Source organism: Chroicocephalus ridibundus, chromosome 1, assembly GCF_963924245.1.
Source record: "Chroicocephalus ridibundus chromosome 1, bChrRid1.1, whole genome shotgun sequence".
Taxonomy (NCBI): Eukaryota; Metazoa; Chordata; class Aves; order Charadriiformes; family Laridae; genus Chroicocephalus; species Chroicocephalus ridibundus.
The window spans coordinates 90,037,863-90,057,756 of NC_086284.1; the positions used below are offsets into that span (position 1 = coordinate 90,037,863).

At 38.6% G+C, this 19,894-nt stretch overlaps 1 protein-coding gene and 1 non-coding gene across 2 annotated transcripts in view; both read left to right on the plus strand.

The window, feature by feature from the left end:
* POLA1 (DNA polymerase alpha 1, catalytic subunit) overlaps positions 1-19,894 on the plus strand; it is a 205,507-nt gene that overhangs the window by 30,681 nt on the left and 154,932 nt on the right. The window contains exons 20-26 of the mRNA XM_063343448.1: positions 579-754; positions 1,180-1,309; positions 1,649-1,768; positions 2,914-3,010; positions 3,556-3,680; positions 5,516-5,665; positions 5,894-6,016. Coding sequence (XP_063199518.1) covers positions 579-754; positions 1,180-1,309; positions 1,649-1,768; positions 2,914-3,010; positions 3,556-3,680; positions 5,516-5,665; positions 5,894-6,016 — 921 coding nt within the window. The remainder of the gene's footprint in view (positions 1-578; positions 755-1,179; positions 1,310-1,648; positions 1,769-2,913; positions 3,011-3,555; positions 3,681-5,515; positions 5,666-5,893; positions 6,017-19,894) is intronic.
* On the plus strand, positions 3,263-3,393 carry LOC134510497 (small Cajal body-specific RNA 24). The gene has a single exon (XR_010069635.1). It is a non-coding gene; the product is annotated as a small Cajal body-specific RNA 24 (non-coding RNA).

Here is a 19,894-nt window from a genome sequence, read left to right on the forward strand (position 1 = left end):
GTAATATGGATTGATTGGTGAATCATCCCATAGAGAGCTGAGTTAATAATTCTGTAATTCTTAGTACGTATTTGTTCAGAGGACAATGTGTGAGGCTTGGAGTATTGAATTACTGAATGTGGTCCTGTTCTTGCCTGATCCTGTCCTTCCTAGAGGCCAAGATGAGTATTTGTGTGTGTTTGTTCAGTGACTTTTTCATCCTCCTTTTAGCACAAAAAATATCCTTGGAGGAAAACCAAAATCCATACACACATTCTTGTTGGGATTATTCTAATTATTAAAGGGAAAAAAAAAAAAAGCATGACAGTTTAGGAATTAAGGTCTAACTAGTAATGAGAGTTCAAGTATCTACTTCTTAATATCCACATATACTGAAAGATACTATGGATTCCTTTGGGGCATAATTATAAAGATTGAGTTTTAGTGGTGTTTAGTAGAGAATTTAGAGTATTAGAGTATTTAGTGACCAACCAACTTGACTGAGTCCTGTAAGCCTATATTTTGGGTAGATATTCTTTATTAATGTTGGTATGTTTCATTTTGTTTGTGTTTTTCTCTCCTGTTGTGATATGGTTAAGGGTCGAGGAGGGTTTGCTGAAAGGAATGCTGCTTGTGGTCGAATGATCTGTGATGTAGAAATTTCAGCTAAAGAATTAATTCGTTGCAAAAGTTACCATTTGTCTGAACTGGTCCATCAGATTTTGAAAACAGAGAGGATAGCGATTCTACCAGAGGAAATTCGAAATATGTACAGGTATGTTACTGATTCATGTGTTTAATCCCTCACTGGAAAGTAGAGGAGCTGGTTTCCCACTGTACAAGTTCATGCTTGCTTATTTGATTTGTCATGGAGATGCTGACTTAGCATACTGGTATTTGAAAAGTAAAATACTGTCTTAACAGTATGTTATAATGTTTCAAGCTGCTCCTGGGTGGTGTGCGAAGCAAATTGGTTTGTGAGAGCATTGGTTTAGATACACTAATAGGATATGCAAGCTTGAGTTTTGGGTTTGGCTTTTTGTTTTGGTTTTTTTTTTTTTTTTTCAATTAAAAGAGTTTACTGTATAATCCAACACTGGTGTACTACAGATACCATGTGTTCCATACAGCATATAGGTCTAAACTGCTACAAAGGAGACTGATTTTTACTTTACTAGGCCATCCCCCTTCTTTTCCCAGTGATTCTCCTCACTTAATGTTTATGCTGGAAAACACCTGGACAGATGCCAAGTTCATTCTGCAGATCATGTGTGAGCTGAATGTTCTGCCCCTGGCTCTTCAAATAACAAACATCTCTGGGAATGTCATGGTACATTTTTATTATTTTCCACCCTGCTCTGATGTCCCACAAAACCAGTTCTGTTTTCTGTGTTTTGATTTGCTAGTTCTAGTTTGTAAATGCTAATTGAGAATACAGATGCTGTAAATTTTTTGCTGTGACAAGTGTGAGCGTTCAATGATCTAGTCAAGTTATAATGTAAAACTTCCATAAAAATACCACATTTGAGTTTTGTGCATGGTGGTGATACAGAATAGTAGTACTGCTAGGTGAACTTATAAATAGTTCAAGGACATTGCTTAGTCTTTTTTTCGTATGTCAGAGTTTTCTGTGCTTTGCTTTGAATTCTTTTTTTGCCCCTCTCTATAGTCGAGGACGATGATGGGTGGACGATCTGAACGTAATGAATTCTTGCTGCTTCATGCATTTCATGAAAAAGACTACATAGTGCCAGACAAACAAGTTTTTAAAAAGCCTCTGCAGAAGCTGGTGGGTCCAGTTTTTCTCTTTCCAAGAATTTTTATTAAAAAATTAAAAAAGACCATTATCTTTTGTGTATTACTGTTCTATGAGGGCACGGAAAACCCAAACATATGTTAGATTTTACATATAACTTAATGTTACAGTTGATGCTTAATTCAGAATTATTTTTTTTTGTTGAGTTGATGATGGAAAAGTGTATAATTTTAAAGGGACAGTGTAACACTTTTTCCATTTTATCACAGATCTGTGGAAACTCTGTTGCTCTTTTAGTTTAAAATTGAAATAAGCTGAGTACTTGGCTGTGTAGGGAAACAGTAAAGAAGAGGATATTCTGTGTTGCTTTGTAGACGCGTGTTTGCCCTAGGATTATTTTGCTGACGAACAGTAGTTCAAGTATAATTTGTAAGGTGGGTGATTTGAGAATGTGGGTAAAATATCCAAGGGTATTAAAAAACCACCAATTCCTTTGGATAATACCAGTGTAAATAATATTTACAGAAACATCTATATATTTGCTAGCAAACAAATTCAGATTTGGGAATGTATTTATATTTCACTATACTTTGCTTTCTGGTTTTACTTTTAAATAAGTTCGCAGCAAATTCCAAAGCAGTAAGTTCTGTTGATTGTGTTGTTGGATCAAAGCAGTGCCGGCATTTTAAATGATTCAGAGTAGCATTGAACAACTGGGAGAAAAATTCTTATTACTACAAAACAAATAGCAGAATACTCTTTAGGTCAGTAATAATGTTTTTATTTGTTTTATTAAAGCCTAGCCCTTATATTTCCAAAAACTACATTTTAATTGGGCAGTAATACTTCTTCTGGGTCATGAGTTGATTTTTTCCTAGTGTTGACTTTTACAACCAGCCAGAAAATGCATACTAGTGCTATGTTGAATGATGACAATTCCTCGAGGTCTTTGTAATCCCTTTTAGCAGTTTGTTCCTACAGGAGTTGGTTTGAATGCTGTTTTGACATGTAGAAAGCTTTAATAAGGATCATGATGAAAACACCATGTTTTACATGTATTTTAAAAGCAGCTCTATGCACTGGTTCCCAATTTCATATTTGCTTTGCCAAAAATAGCTCCTCCAGCAGTACAGAAATCTTGGAGACTAGATAATGACTTTTTTAAATGCCAAATGTAGGTGGATGAAGATGAAGATTTTGAAGATCAGAATAAATCAAAGATAGGGAAAAAGAAAGCAGCATATGCTGGGGGCTTAGTCTTGGATCCCAAAGTCGGTAAGATGTAGCAATTTTCTTTTTTCTATGAAGTTAGAGGCAGGTAGGTTATGTTAATGCAGAGAGATTGCAATGGGCAATGCGTGTATGCTGTGGGAGTTTGGTTTGGGGGGGACAGTGTTGCATACAAGAAAATTCTCAACATTGATTGTGGAATTACTTATTCTTGGGACATTTTTTTTCTTAGCTTTTTGAGAGAAGATTATGGTCTTGCAGGAAATCAGGGCTGTATATCTGTGTACAATCTTCTGATGGACACGGAAGTTTTCTTTCAGTTTCTCCTCTATGTGGGGAAAACTGTACAAGTGTCCTATAGTAACACAGAAGCTATCTGTTCAACTCTGGTGAGTTAATGGGGTTGGATCGTTCCACTTCTGACAGCTTTCTATAATGCGTAGCGGTGCATCTCAACAGCTACTTTAAGGGATTTAGATGCTGGAAATGTGGTACAATGTATTACTGTCACTTGAGTATTAATTGTGGAGTTGGATGAAGTCCTTAGGGAGACTGAGTAATTATGACTTTTGTTTTAAACTCTGTTTTAGGTTTTTATGACAAGTTTATTTTACTTCTCGACTTCAACAGCTTGTACCCATCAATTATCCAGGAGTTCAATATCTGCTTTACCACAGTGCAGCGACTGTCATCAGAAGCACAGAAAAGGGCAGAGGTTTGTGTGCCTTAACTTGTGACTAAAGTTACAATATCTAAACTTCAGTGTGTTTTCTGTGAATCAGCTTTTTAAGAAACTATTCTTTTTCACTGTTTAATGCTATGTTTTTTTTCCCCTCACACGTGTTAAAAAAAAAAAGAAAGTGATTCCTGTTTAAAGATGCGTCATAGTAAGTTTTGATTTGGGACTTCTCGAATATTGTATGTCTGTCATCTTCCTTCTAATAGAATCTTGGTAAGTTCTCTCGCAGCTAAATAAAATCTTGGTATCCACATGAAACAAGATTTTTAGCGAGACTCTGTTGGCCCGTTTCGGCCCCAGATCCTCCTAGCAATTTCAGAGCCCCTTGACCAGTTTCATCTTAACTTGGTAGAGGCTTCCTAAAGTTACGTTCCCCCGGAATTCGTGCAGATACACCTGAATGAGAGAGAAACAAGTCTCGTGCTTCTGCATGGGGGAAAGAACGCAATATGAGCTCAATCCTTATTAGATATCAGGGAAACTATGTGTGTGTCTTGGGGGTGTGTGTGAGGGAGTGACACTGTGACTGTGTCAGCTGCAGGACCAGCTTCACAGACATTCCTGCTGTTTAATACAGCACTAAATTGTATTACACACAACTGAAAAACCTCCTAAAGGTGTAGTTCCACGTACTGTTTTCTCAGCAGCTGTGTTGGTCATGGCTTACCCGTGGCTGCTTATTCTCACTTCCTCAGCTGTGCTGGCACAGTCGTTGGCGTAGCTGTGCTCTAAACTGAAGCGGAGAGCTGGTCAGGTCTAAAGGTTAAACCTGAGGCTTTTCTTTTTAACTGGTGTCAGCTCACAGGTTGGAATTAGTGTGTTGTGGATAGGTAGTTACGGGACATAGTTAGTCCGATAACAACTGAAATACCAGCACGATAGCAGAAACGAGGAAAAAAGCATGTGGAACTCTGTCAGTAAGTTCCTCCAAACTCTCTGTGGATTTACCCTGCTTTCTTAAATGTGCTTCAAACTGAAGCAGCTCATTTTGATTTCTATCACGGTATGATATTTAATCAGGTTTTGGTGTCATTTCTTGTTATGGTTCTTCTCAGACTGCTTTACTAAACTTTCCAACCTCATAGTGTCTCTGTTGCCTTTTCTTTGTGTGTTTCTGTCTCTCTCATTGTGCTTGAAATTTCTTTCCATTTTGGCTGAGCAACCATTTCTTTTATGCTAACAAGAAGAATGTGTGCTTTCTGTTAGGTTATTGTTTTGTTATAATCAAGAGGTGCTTGGGGTGAAGTTTTCATTCTGCTGTTACTGTCAATTTCTCTTTTGTCAGTTATCTTATTCAAAGTATCAGTTCTGCAGATCGTGTGCTCCATTTTACAGTTCTGAACACCAAAAATACTTATGTGATGGATTTTTTTCAGCATGGAAAGAATTGCTTGTGTGTGTGGTGTTCTTTATGTTTTTATATCTGTCTCTGTATGTAACAGTCAGAGTGTGTGTGTGTTTTATTTATCTGGATTTGTGTATAAATACACATATTTTATATATATATATAAAAATATATACACACACTTACATTAAAGAAAAAAAAATACCTTCCTGCTACTGGTCCATGTCTCTCTTGGGTTTCTCCCAGACAGAGACACGCTTAGTCCCTGTCTCCCAGTAGGGTCTAAGTAATATAGTTAAATACCACAAAAAAACTCTTACGCTTGTCCTAAACTGTGCTTTGGGTGCTCTGCAGGAATAGATACAAGCTGTGTGATTTGGGGTTTTTATTCCCAAGCTTTTCACTTAACACATTAAAATCTAATCTTCAAGCAAAAAAATGACAAGCAGTGGTGATCATTTGACAGGTCAAAGAAGAGGAAGAAATTCCAGAGCTTCCGGACCCGTCTCTGGAAATGGGAGTTTTGCCTAAAGAAATCAGGAAACTGGTGGAGAGAAGACGGCAGGTTAAGCAGTTAATGAAACAGCCAGATTTAAATCCAGACCTTTATTTACAGGTGTGTTTTGTAGAACTCCTTTGATTTTTCCTCCCGCTCCCCTTAAGTGCCCTGATCAGCCTTGCAGAATAGGGATGATTAGTAGTGAGCAGTGATTGTAATGTGCTTTACTTGTAGCCCATCATTGCTGCAGACTATATAAAAAGCTGTGAATGTAATTGTGAACATTAAGTTCTGTTCTCTGTTGGCTGTAGTTGTATCATTTTTGCTGGTTGTGTTTCTTTTCAGTATGATATCAGACAGAAAGCTTTGAAACTCACTGCTAACAGTATGTATGGCTGCCTGGGATTTTCCTACAGCAGATTCTATGCCAAGCCTTTGGCTGCTTTAGTGACGCATAAAGGGAGAGAGGTAAGTCATTAAACAGGTTATACACAAGTGTAAAAAGGGTGAATTTAAGCCACCTACTTTGCAATTGAATAGGAGAACGGTCTTGTTTTCAAACCTGCTTTTGGTTTCAAAACTGTACTTTTTATGTTTCTTGTACTGCGGAAGTTGGGAAAAAAATGAAACTGGTGTCTAGAAAAGAATCATATAAATGTCTCAAGCAGTATGACAGTTGAAGCTCTAGCTAGAGCCTTATTTTGAATTTAACTGCTTTGTTTCAATGGGACGGATTATGGTGACAAAAATTAAGGCTGCTTTCACATTTTCCGTGAATTTCCAGTTCTGCTTGATGGGTTAGTCTTTGATTTGGTGGTGCGCTTCAGTTTTGGATGAGCTTGTCTTTAGCCAGACTGTCCTGTGCTCTGGTATGTTGAGTTCCTGAAACGCTAGGGTTTGTGACAGGACTAATTAATCCCATGGTGGCAATGGATTATGTATGAGGGCTGGATGAGTTCACATCTGTGTTTAGAGGCACATGCTCCCCCTGATGCGAGGGCACAGCTCTCCTTGCTGTGGACAACCCAATGCACCGAAGGTCCGATTACAACCCCCAACTGATGTGCATAGGGGCATTTTGTTTCTGATAACACATCGTTGTTTTTCAAAGTTTTCCCATCTAAACAGCTCTCTAGAGACAGCCCCACGTTTGCTGTCCTCCCGATTTATGTAACCAGTATGTTTAGCCTTACACACATGTTTAACTAGGAAATAATTTCCAGATTTGATAACTGTAAAAGTGCTATGCATCCATGTGAATTCAAAAATTACTGTTTCCTTTAAGGAAGTAGTATCTTTTTTGTTGTTGTAAGATTCTGATGTATTTACCTACAAGGTTGGCATGAAAAGCAGCTGAGTATCATAGCTTTATATTTTCTAGCAGTATCTTACAAGTCATAAATTTGACTTTTGGGGTTTTTTTTATCATCTCCATTAGTCATATGGACCACCTGTCACAAACTGGGCGTTGTGTGGATACTTGAGCTTTTGGTCTTTAAGGGAGGGGAAAAAAATTTTGTTTGCACATAGGATTTATTCTCATTTCTCTGCGACTTATCAGTTATGAGATAATGGTGCATAAAATTCTGGTGTTCCTGCCCTATGTTCCAAAGTGATGGTGGAATGTGAAAATCCTCAATAGGTGGTAGAGGATGTACTAGGAGAGCACTTTGAGACCCTTTCTCTTACATAGTTAGTTTTTGGCTGGAAAGGACCTCTTACCTCTTAAATTCTGGTGGTGCTAGACCTGGGCTTGCTTCTGCCAAGCCTTTGCACACATTTGAGTCTCCAGTTTTGTAGTTGCTCCGAGTTGGGGAAAAAAATTAATACTATGGCACAGTGTTTGCCGAAAGTTTGTTGTACCCGGTGCAGGTCTAAAAGTTCCTCTATGAAACAGGGCTTCTGGGAGCACAGCAGAGAGATGCCAATGAAAGTCTGTGGGAGCCGGTCTGCATCTGGCAGCTCTAGTGCTGAGCTCAGTGGGGCATTACGGTCCTGGTAGGTCTCTTCCGTGCAGTACAGCACCTCCTGTAGAGCTAAAACTATGGTTTTTTTTTTTTCCCCATTCTTTGAGATAGATTGGTATTCATTACTCTGGATACTGTGGAGATAACAAATTTTTGAAAATTTGAGAATTTTTCAGGACGATCTGTAATTTTGTGCTGCTGTGTAAGTATGATGGAAACTGATGAAATACGCTGTATGTGCTCTGTTCTGAGAACTTCCATTTTTAGGTCAATAAACAGATAGCTTTAGTCAATAAACAGGTACAGCTTTATTAGTTCTTCATTTGTTGAGTAGTGGTTTTTGCCATAAAAGGTGACACAAGAGGACACCTTAGTTTTCTGTGTTTTTTTTAAAGTTGAAATACTTAATCTAGAAAAATACTACTTGAAAATTTTATGTTAGCCTTCCTATTCATAGGTTTCCTCTTGCCACTAAATGCTAATATAAAAGAGGTGAACATTAAGTACCAAGAGATTTGGGTAATCTATATGAAAATGTTAATTAAAAAATAACTATTATGGAAAAATGTTATTGATTTGAATTTATATGGTCTTTTCTGATGATAAGTAATTGATACTTTTTTTTTTTTTTACCATTGTGGAGGGTAATGTGGAGGGTGGGACTTGAGTAAACGCAGGTAGGCTTGTAGATGTCTAAGCGGGAATAATACCGTGTGGGATGAAAACTGAACTTAGTATTTGCACTAACACAATTACCATTCAATCGTAAGTCTGAGCAGAATAATTGAAAGTGGCAAATATGTATTTCAAGTCGAAGAAGTTCTTGAAGTTTATCGTAGCATTAAGTTTCAATGTAGCTGAGAGAGAATAAGTTTTTGATGACTTCTGTAAATTGCTGCTTTCTAATTGTGTGACTGAAGACGCTTTCACTGAAGCGGTAGGAAGACCGAGTACTGCAAGTGTCTGATGCCGAGTGCTTTGTACTACCTCTCCTGGACTGCGACTTCTCTTCGTGGTTTGGTGATGCCAATGCCCTAAAACTAGTGGCACTGCCATGGGGTTCCTTATGGTGACTAAAAATTCTTGTAACTACACATTGATGGTTTAAAAACTTGTTTATAACTATGCTAGTGTTTGACATGTTTACTTCATTTTTGGTGGCAGAAGTATTAAATATGATGTGGAAAGGCCACTTATAAAGCCAGATCATAGCGCCAGGACAGAGTGTAATGCGTAAGACCTCGGTTCTCGTCAGTGAGCCTTAGCGAGATACGAGCTGGTGCTTGACCTTTATGTACTTAAAGACATACAGTAGAAATGTATCAAAGCCTTAACGCTCTGGCCATATGTAGGCTGGATCCAGCCGAGGGGTTATCGTGTGTTGTTCCAGCGAACGAGGTGTAATTTATGTGGGTAGTGTAGTAATGGTCGTGAGTTTTCACTAGATGGCGATAGAGACCTTGGGATCATTAATCAATTAAGACTTTCGGTTTTGTCACGAAGTGTTTTAAACGTCGACTATCAGGTTTCTCAAACGGGTCTTCCTTGTTTATTTCTTTCAATTGTGGGTAATCTCTAACAGGGAAGGTGGGGCATATCAGTGTGAATTTTTCAGAATTTAGTGTATTGTATATCACAGGTAGACTGGTTAAATTTCGGTGTATTTTGGAAGAAAAAAAAAGGCTAAAAATTTGGGGTAGGGGGAATTAAAAGGGGGAATTAAAACTATAGCTCAGATCTGCTTGACCTTTTTGGAAAATGTCAATGTTTTCCTGTTTCGATCACTAGAAATGCATCAGTTCTTGTTCTTACAACAAATTAAAAGACAAAAATCTTTCTGGATTTGCAGTCCAAATGTGACATTATTGATCTGGAATGTGTTAGCAGGATTCCTGGACCTTCCCCCCACCCCCCTGTGTTACTAAACGTTTGCCTGGACATTGGTGGTGTTGTAACTACAGCAGTTGCTTGCATGGAAAAGTAATAGGAAAATATTTAATATATTTTTAGCTGTCCTTTAATGTAATTTAACAACTGGAAACAAGATGAGTCGGTGTTGTACAACCAGCCAGCTCTGCACTAGCAGGCAGCATAAGGTCATGCCTTTCTAGCCTCTTTTAAAGGACAAGTCTTTTGATGAAGTGTCAGTTGTCTGATTTCCCAAACGCAGGATGCCCTCTGCTGCAGGATTTTCCTACAGGACAGCAGAGTTGTTGAGAGAATTTTGTCTGTAGGCAGCTTGGTGGCTAATGGCTGTCACTCAAAGCTGAGGCCTTTTCCAGGTACTTGCTTTTTTCCATGTTGTATTTCATTGTTGTGTATTTTTGCCCAAGCAGCTGGAAAACTTGCCTTTGAAAGGAAAATAACACATTTGCTGTTTTCAGCAGTACTAACAGGTAGATCTAGTGTTACAGTATGCAAAATAAAAGGGGGAATGAGGCAATTGGGTTAATTCCAACTTTCTCATTGAGATCCTTTAGATACATTCTCAATTAATAATTAATTTAAGGCCCTGGCAGTTGAAAGGAAAGAATAAAAGCATGTTATTGCTGCAGTCTGGGAAAAGAATGGATGAGGGAGGAGAAAGATGAAGTGGAGAAAGATGAGCTCATTTTAAAAAAATTAAGCAAGGGTAGGTAAGCAGGTTAATGGCCGTCTATTGTAATTGTCTTCTGTAAAGAAATCCAGGCATATCTTTTTTTTTTTTTAATTTTTTTTTAAGTCTTGTTCATCCAGGCAAATTGATCATCAGCTGCTTTCTTTTAATTGCACCTAAAGCATTGGTTATACAGTTTACAAGAGTTGCCATGTGAATGGGGCAATTGTCAGGACTCCTGGTTTCTTCCATGCTGTAGTATGGGAGAAGGGGGATTGTTAAAAGAGGGAAAGGAGCCTCCTGAAGTCTCATTTAAGCATCCCGTCTATATTTAAACAGGGAATACAACATCATTATAACATTTTCGGAAGACATGGAACTTGATGGCAAAAGGCTAGGCAAAGAGTTTCTTAATTGCTTTTAAATATAAAAATGGCAAACTGAAATCTTACGAGAAATAGTGCTAAATTGTTGCAGTGTCCCTAAATGGAAACTGTTGGGGTCAAACCAGTTGTCACTGTTGTTAAATTTATCATTATGCATGCAGTTGTGAGCCAGTGAAAAAGCTATGTACGTTATTCTGCATGCTAATACCCCAAATGAGTTAGAATAGACATTTCAAAGGAGAGGCTGCTTACAATCTGAAAATGTGAACTGAGTACCAAGTAGTAGAAAAATTATGGAACATCTTAACATTTGTTGAAATGAAATATTATTATTGTTAGTCGAGTGCATGAGATGACATCTGGTCTGATAAAGACTTTTGCATCTCCAAGGAGAGGAAATGAAACATTTCAATTGAGAAGAATGGCCAGAATATTTTGGGTGAGGAGGAAATTAGTCTGGAGGAAAAAAACTATTTCATTTTATTTTGGGTGGTGTGGTTTTTGGTTGTTTGTTTTTCTTCTTTTTTTTTCACTTGGCAGAAAGGTTTTCTTTAATGGGATATTCACCGAGAAATGTTTAGGAAGATTGATCAGGCTCAGGTTGATTGTACAGCCAGTCAGATGAATGGAGAGACTTTCTTTTTTGTGACTGCTTATTTTAAGATTGTGCTGCCACCAGAGGTGTGTGCCTCTCGCTTCCTGACTACTGATTTCTGTAAATGGGTTCTAGAAATTGCATGGCCCCGTGGTGAGCTGGATCAGCCTGGTGATCTGAGTTGAAAACTAACTAAAGAGGAAAACCAAACTGATTTCTGTTGGATCAATGACTCAGTGACTCACTGCATGCTCTTAGAGCGGGTAGAAAGGAGGCTGGAAAGTGGGGGCAGACCCAGCATGAGATATAAGGGGTCAGGCATGACCAGCCTTTTTTAGCTCACACCCAACTGTGAAACTGTAGGGTTAGTGTTAATAGGATGAACTTGTGGGGGATTTGTGGGATATTGTTCTCCTTCTTCTGTACTTTTGTTTTTTTCTTATGGTTTCCTATCTTGTATATCGTTCCTGTCTTGCCAAAAGACACAGATTTTGCTTGAGTCTTATCGTAACCCAGCTGACTAGGTAACAAGAAGATATTCCTCACCCAGAACTATGGTAAAACTGAAAACCAGGGTAGGGGGGGACCTTAAAGAGCAAGGTCTCTGGCATATTCTCTGTATCTGAAATGTAACAGTACGTCCCCTTGTAGAAGCCACGTGTGTTGGGTAGAGGGGCTGGTACCTCAGGGTCAGGAGAGGTAGAAATTTCTCCACATCCAGTGGTAACAGAAAGACTCTCAGGTGTGCAGTAAAATACTGGAGAATGAACTTGAATCCTGCAACCCTAGAAGTTCACCATGCTTTGGCTTTAGAGTAACTGAAGAAATCCTTTAATCCCATCTAGAATACTGAAGAGAGTATGGGATTCACAAGACAGAGATCCTTTTGTGGTTCTCTTCTTCAGATACTGGCATAGAGATGCCTCATAAAAGGAGCACAGGAGCTCCACCATGAAGGTGAGAGCTTTTGCAACATCGCAACACCATTTGTAAACTACTTAGGTTCTGTTTTCAAACAAATTCATTTTTCAATACCCACTGTTAAGGTTGGAAGAATACAAATGCTAACTGTTGTCTTAATGTTTTTCTCCAGCCTATATATTTGTTAGCACTGTTTGCAGTATGCATTTTCTACGTTCATTAGTAGCTTGCTATAAAATATTGCGGCTTTTGAGACTTAACAGAAGTTGTTCTTCAGGGTGTTATTGCCTCACTCATTTGCATCATGCATTTATCTTCAATTGGATATTGGCGTGTTCTAGAAACCATGGGTTTGGATACCTAGATGGTAATAAAGTTTTCAAAATACGAGACTTAAAATTAGGGGGAAAAAATAATTTTCCTTTTCAAGCACATTTCCTAAGAGTATAGAAAAATTATTTAACTGAAGTGTCTGTCTCCCACGAGACTTAAATAAATATTCATACTGTCCTTCAAGGATATGACACCTTGATCTCATAATCAAAAAGTTTCATGTATTTCCTGGGAATGTTGCCCACTGTGCGAAAGCTCACTGTTGCACAACAGACTATATTAGAAGCTTTTTGCTTCATCCACAATTACATGATCTGTTCTTCGTCCTCTTGGATGAATACTCATTTGACCCTACCAGATCTGCTGTTTTCAGGTAATGATTTAAGTAAATGATCCTACTCTGACATATAGGGAGATGCTGAGAGCTGCGTTTCTTCGATCTGGAGAAAAAGAGTTTAAGGATGGAATTAATTGTGGTCTTCAAGAACCTAATGCACAGCCTTGTACCGGGCAGGTCTAGCCCTGTCTTAGGCGGGAGGTTGGGTTAGATGATGTTCAGGGGTTCCTTTGAACCAAAATTGTTTATGACCATCAGTTTAGAAGTTCCTCTAATTCACACTCAGATTTATTGCCAAGGTCAGCTGAATCCAATAGATGCAAGAGTAGCAACTTGTCATTTGCATTGAAGAAAACTGGCAGGATGAAGACATTTCAGCAGTGATTCTTGTTTTACCGCGCTGTTTTGACTTCAAATCTAGAAAAAAAAATCATCTTTCCTCCAAGTACTTTGAATGCAGGTTTTGCTGTATAGGTCAGGTCATGTGGTCTCTTGCATGTATGTCCTTTCACTGGGCCTGTGCCAAGATTCATTGGCTTAATTTAGAAGATATGCATGAACGGCTTATGCTATTTTCAGCATCGAAATATACTTATGAGACAGATGAAACAGTTTGTTCAAGACCTTTATTTATCTGTGGAAGATGGATCGTCTCTGCTGCTGCAGGTACAATACCGTGTAAGGATATAGGAGATCTTGGTGGGCAACATCAAAAATTCTGCTTGGGACAAAGGATTCTTGAGAAATAGGTGTAGTTTAACGAGCTGGGGCATATCTGATGCAGATCTCTTAAGGTAAACAAGCAACGTTAGAAGCAAGGAAACATGAAAGTCAGGCATATAGCCTAAGCTAATTTGTTCAGACTTCCTTCGTAGTAGAAAGAGGGCAGTGTCAAAGCTGGATGAAATAAGTCCCCCCAAATTTTCGAGTGGGATAGGTGATTGAAAGGCACATGAAAGCTTAACTTATGCTTGCTCTCTCTGCTTTCCTTCCGGTGGTTATACATAATATAATGCAGGAGATGTTGCTGGTGATAGCGTTGTCTTTAGCTTCAGGCTGTGCCCTTTATCAGACTTACTGGGTAAGATTTCAGGGAGTAGGATTAAATTATATATGTTGATACCTGCTCTACAATTTGATAGTGTGTGCGTTTGCTGATTTGAGCCACTAGAAACAGTTGTTCCATAAAAGCCTATTTCAACACCTGGATTATTATCCAGTTCCCCTTACCTTTCACCTTTCATGTTTAGTCTTCTATGTTTTCCTAAAGAGCAAGAAGTAGTTTTTTAGGTTGTTGAGGATGGGAAGTTGTTGCCACTTGCGTCGCTGCAATGCAGTGCTCATCAAGCACTGCTCATCGAAACCGGGGAATGTCAGAACGTCATTTGAACCTGCGGGGATTAGTCCCTGGCAGTCATTTTTATGTGGGCTTGTGCTAGTCTTGGTGATTACATGGGGCTGGAGAAACTTTTAAAATTTGGATAGTGGTGGTTGGTAAGCCCTGGTTAAAACAAAAAAAAAAAAAAACAAAAACAAACAAACAAACAAAAAAAAAACCAACAAAAAACCAAAAAAAAAAACCAAAACAAAAAAAAAAACAATCAAAAAAACCAAAAAAAAAACAAAAAAAGAAAAGAGGTGCTCTTTTGACATGCAGTCTTTATGAATGATGATTCCTCGTTGCGTGGCTGATTCATCAGGTTGATGATGCCGTGTTAAGTTAATGCTTTCTTTCTAATTACTTGCCTTATTCATGAAACAGACCAGAAATTGGCAAGTTTAACCTGTTGGAAGCAGGACTGTGTCATAATCTGCTTTGATGAAGTTCAGGGTCATGTTCCTGAAGTGCCTGGGTAAGAAAGGTTCCTGTGATAGAGATATAGAAGACCTCGAGGTACAAATGTTTTTGGGGGTTTTTTTTATCCAAGGATAGTGAATCTGCTGAACAGTTGCCAGGGAGGAGGAGAACTATGGTGAAATAATCTACCTGTTTTGCCCTTCAGCTTGGTACTCTGAATTGTTCTGTGTGCAGCTTCATTGTACTGGGCAATACCACAGTTGGCACACTCTAATTTATTTTCTATTTTCTCTGACTTCAGCGCAAAAAATGTTTTCATTGTTAAATTCATGCTTCTTCCTTGATACTTTTAATTTTACTGGGATATCAAACCGTCACAGCCTTCGTTGTACTGTAATTTGGAACTGGCATGTGGAAGGCTGCCACAAAACCACAGGGGCGTCTCAGCCCTGTGCTCGAGCATATTGCAACCTTCCTGTTGGTTTTGCTCTCGTTGGAATTTTGCTTGTCGAATCTAGAACTTCTTTGGCCATACCCTTTGATTTTTGAACAACACAGGTATAAGTTAATGACAGCTGAAGTTTTGGCTTTCATGTGACCTCCTTATTTTCTCCCCTTTCTCCTCCCTGTCTCCCTCAGAACTCAACATCACCAGCATCTTTGAATTAGGCAAATACCATTTTTGTATTTGCTCAGAAATCTATTGGTTTCTTTAAATTATGCTAGCTCCTTCGCCTTGATGTTTTTAAGATGTATCGTACCTGGGTTTTTTGGTTCAATGCCTAACTTCATATTTTTCAACTTAGAGGTAAAAGTAGTCATCCTGGAGCTAAAGAAAAATCAATGAGAAGCCTGTACTTAGACTGAGAACCCCTGCAGAAAGCTTTGATTAGAGAAAGGCTTTAGATCTGACTCTTATACACAATTGTCCATCAGGTGGCCAGTCAGTTTGGCATGTACTGCTGTATACCACAGATGCTAGAGATGGAAAAAGGTCTATTACATCATGTAGTTCATCTTCCAAAGTATGTATATAGTTACTTTGGCAGAGACGCAATTCTTCATGTTGTTGTTGTTGTTTTTTTTTGTTGAAGACTGTTGTCCTTCAAGAAGACACTTCTGATTTTAATTTTGCCATGGTTTTTGATCTGATTGCTCTTTGTGATCACTGATTATTTTTTTTTTAATAGATTTAAAGATGGAAGATGAGCCTGCCTTCAGTAGGAATGTGTTAATTGACAGGTGTCCTGAAGTTTCATGTTCTTGGCAGTGGTCCAGGATGACAGAGCAGTAATGATTTAGAAACTGCCATTCCTTCCTGGTAAAAGGATTGGAAGAAATCTGTGAAGTTATTAACTACTACTGGCTTCTAACAGACTGTGAGAAGATCATTACGGCGTCTAATTAGTTGAGATTACCTCCTTTATGCAGAATGTTTGGGTGTTTTTTTTAAATTCCTTTACATGCTCTTATGGCTTGCACCAGTTTTTTTTCCTCCCTTCTCTTTAACGTTCTGGATGGTTACTCTGAGGATTTCAGTAAGGGATCATGTTCCTATGTCTGTGTGGTGTAATTAGCGCAGCTATTTAAATGTTATCAGGAACCCATTTACCCTATCTGTCAGTTGCTGCTCAGTTCGGTGGAAATGCTTTTATGTAAATCACAGAACAATACTTCTGACTTGTAACAAGATTGGGCTGAATTTAGGGGACTGAAACACTTCATCCTGGAATAAAATGTCTTGCTGAATCAAGGGTAGAAGATTATAAAAGCTGTCACTTTTTAAAAAAGTGTATTATGCTGACATATGTATATGTGTAAATTGAATTAGCTGTGATACTCCTACAGTGGGGAACTTCCCACCGATTCTAAAAAATCGAGGGAAAAGCTGGCACACATGAAATTTTCTTCCCAATTTGCACACTGTTTGGTAAGTTGAACCCATGTTCCTTGATATCTTTTTGCAGTAGGCTACAATTTCTGTGTTTTTCTAAGATCAGCTCTTCAGCTAGTCTTAGAATACTTGGAACTGATGCCTGATGGGGAAGGGGGGCAGATGCTTTCCTTTTACTTCCGTCCAAGTAATTTCTTAATGAAAGTGGTTCCTTCTATGCGTAGGAGATATTTGCACTTTATAGGGTTGTTCTGAATGGTTTTGATTGCTCTTAGGCCTCTCTGGAAGATCCTGTCCTGATCTTGACTTATTTTATAACCATGTAATGAATACGAAATTTTTTCTTCCATTCAAATAAAAATAACGCTCCCTTTCCCTTTCCCCCCATCCTCCTTTAGTGTAAGGACCTTTTGCCATCTGATACTTTGGTGGTGGATCTTGAACTTCGATTTGATTATTCAAATATTTAAAGAAAATAATTATGAAAGTCTCTCATCTTCCATATATCAGCAAGTCATCCAGTTTTGATTTTTTTTTTTCCAGGAAGATGGGCTTCTGACGTGCTGACCAAGGGAAGATTAATAAATTGTGGCTTTTATTTGTGTGTCTCAGTTTTCAGCCTGGAGTGTAAGCTTGTGTCACTTTGCTCTGTCATAAATACTGTGTTAAATTACAGCAATTTTTTTTAAGAAACTGTTTGATTTTTTGCCAGGGATTCCTGAGCCATCTAGTAATAGTTTCAGGGATCCTGTTCCTTCTCTGAAAATCAGTGCCAATTTTGGACTGTGCAGCTGTCCTAGTTTCCTTTTCATTAATTTTCACTGTAGGAATAAATGTTTGTTGTCTGATGTTTTATTATATTAGCTTATTTAATGTCAGTTATTTCCTTCCCCACATAGATCTTGCTTCACTTTTTTTTTTCCCTCTCTCTCTTTTTTTTTCTTTTTTTTTTTTTTTCTTAAAATGGAAAAAGGAATAGATCTGCCAGAGGAGATCTGGGTGGTAAAGCAGTATGAAGTGGCATTTATTTGACTATTCCAGAAATGATCCTTCTGTTATTCCATACAGTACTGCATAGCTTTTGGCTCAGCTGGCCTGCATAATAGGGGAGAGCCTCCCTGCTAAGCCAAGCAACTCCTTTTTGGTTCGAAGAGCATGTGAGGCACGTATGGTAGTAGATTATCACAATTATCAAGTATCAGTACTGACTTAGTATTTGTCCCTGGCCTTTTCCATCTTGACTTAAGGAAAGCCTGTTTTGTGACTGTCTGTCTGCTACCCTCTCTGAGAGGAACTGGGGTTAACAGTTTATTAATAGTTTGTGTCGTACGTAGAACATCACAGACTTGCTATATGCTCTTGAGCATATTGGTGTTTTTTTGCAATTTTATGTAACATGATGCTTCTTTCATTTAAGCTCTTCAGACAGTGTTGCAAACAGGGATCATTAATGGTGTTCCAATTCTTATTGTCTGATGGTTTTTCTTAAATTGTGAAAAAAACACAACAAACGTTCTGCATGCTTTGCATAACATGGAGGTGTTGGGTGTTGTCTTTAATTTTCAGTATTTGTGTCATGGCCAATAGTTGTGTTAGGACTACAGTTATCTACCATAAAGAGTCCAGGGACTCGCGCTTGTTCCGTGGAAGGAGGACTTGGTGCCCTCTGAGGTTCTGAGCCATTGCAGTGAATGGTGGGGGAGATGGAGTTTGGGAAAACCTGAGCCAATACACATACCCATAATGAAAGAACTCCTTTACACGTTTTGCTTTTAACTGCTTTTTTAAATGCAGTGGGCACAGCTGCTTAAATGCTAAGTCAGCTGTACTTAAAGTGTTTGCGAAAGAGTACTATGAGCTGCCAATAGATTTTCTTAGACAGCAAGTAATTGATTTCCTTTTTATTATTTTATTTTATTTCCAACTGCCTCTTTCCTGTTTTCTGTCTCTTCCCAAACAAGTACTTGAATCATCCTTCTTCGTGTGTGCTTACTTGGGGTTGGGGGTGGAATGAAGGGAGGAGCTGATAGTTGTTGATAGGTAGTTCAAGAGATTAATTGTCCAAAAATACTAGCAGCTTTTCTGACTAACTGCAGAGCCTTGAAGTTAAAACCTGGAGGAGACACATGAAAATGACTTTTACCTCAGCATTTAGTTCAGTCAGTGTGTTAAGAAGTTGAACGTCAAGAATAAAATAAAAGGATCTGGAGAAGATAGCTATGTGTCTTCAAGTCACTAAAGTAACCTGGAAACACCAAATACTCAGAACTGGTAAAGAGAAATACTGCATCACGCTGAAGGGCCAGCAACTTTGTGAGTCCAAAAGTGCACAAGAAGTCAAAAAGCTTGGACAATTAGTTCTATTCTGTACATACAATTGAAATAGCAAAAAAATCCTGAGCTCCCTGTAAGTCAAACTTGAGGATCAATGTCTGGATTTAAATAGATTCCTTCTTACTGGGGGCTAAGAAGGAAGCTTCTCATAGCAGAAAGGGCTTCAGCTGCCTTGCCGTACTGGACTTCTGGGAAAGAAACGCAGATGGGCTGCATGTGAAGTCTGTACATTAGGATGAGGATTGCTGCTTGGCTAGGTTTGGGTTTGTGTTTGGGGTTTGTTTGGTTGTTTTGTTTTTGGTTTTTTTTTTTTTTTTTCCCCCCCTACAGAAGAGAGCAGCTGGGTAAGATCTGTGGAAGTTGTGCTTCCAATTCTGCTCCTTTTTTGCTGATGCCTTGTGTTGAACTCTTCCTGAAGGATGAAATGTCTCTTGGCACATTTGTTGCCATCTGCTGTTTGTCTCTGTTGATAAGCCTTACTTAGCACTTTTCCTAGGAAAGTGCATGACATACTTTCAAAAACTGTTCCATTTACCTGTTGCTGTGGGACTAGGCAGGCCCCGTTCTAAATGTTTTCCAGCTGGTACATATCGTTACTGTTCCAGATGACTAACATGAAAAATGATAATTGAAGCTACAAGCCTATTACGTAGTAAGCTTTAATTAGTTAAACTGCTTCGTATTCGTTTACTGTTGGTGCTAATGCTCTTGAAATTAATTGGCACTAAAGGGGGTTCAAAGTTTATACGTAATCATTGCTGTTATAATGTGCTATATTAACTAGGTAACTTGGCTTATTAGGTGATTTAATTCTCGATTATTGCCGCAAGTTAACAAGGCCAGAGTAATTATCTCGTAAACAATGGCCTTGCTTGCAAGACAGATGCAGCCAGACCCTTCCTGTGGAGTTCAAGTGCCCGCTGTATTCTGGCGACTAGGCAAGGGAAGGTGATCTACGCATGTCACCCAACAGCAGATGGGGAAGATTTTTAGAAAGTGGGATAGCACACTTTCAGATCTTCTGTTATGCTAATAAAGTTTTTGTGGGAGAACGATAGCAATGTCAATAGCCATAATCTATCAATGACATCAACCCCTGGCATGTGCAAGGCATCAAAGCAAACACAGAATGCCTTTGTATGCATAGCTCTGGACAGTATAAACCAGTTGCTACTACACTGAAGG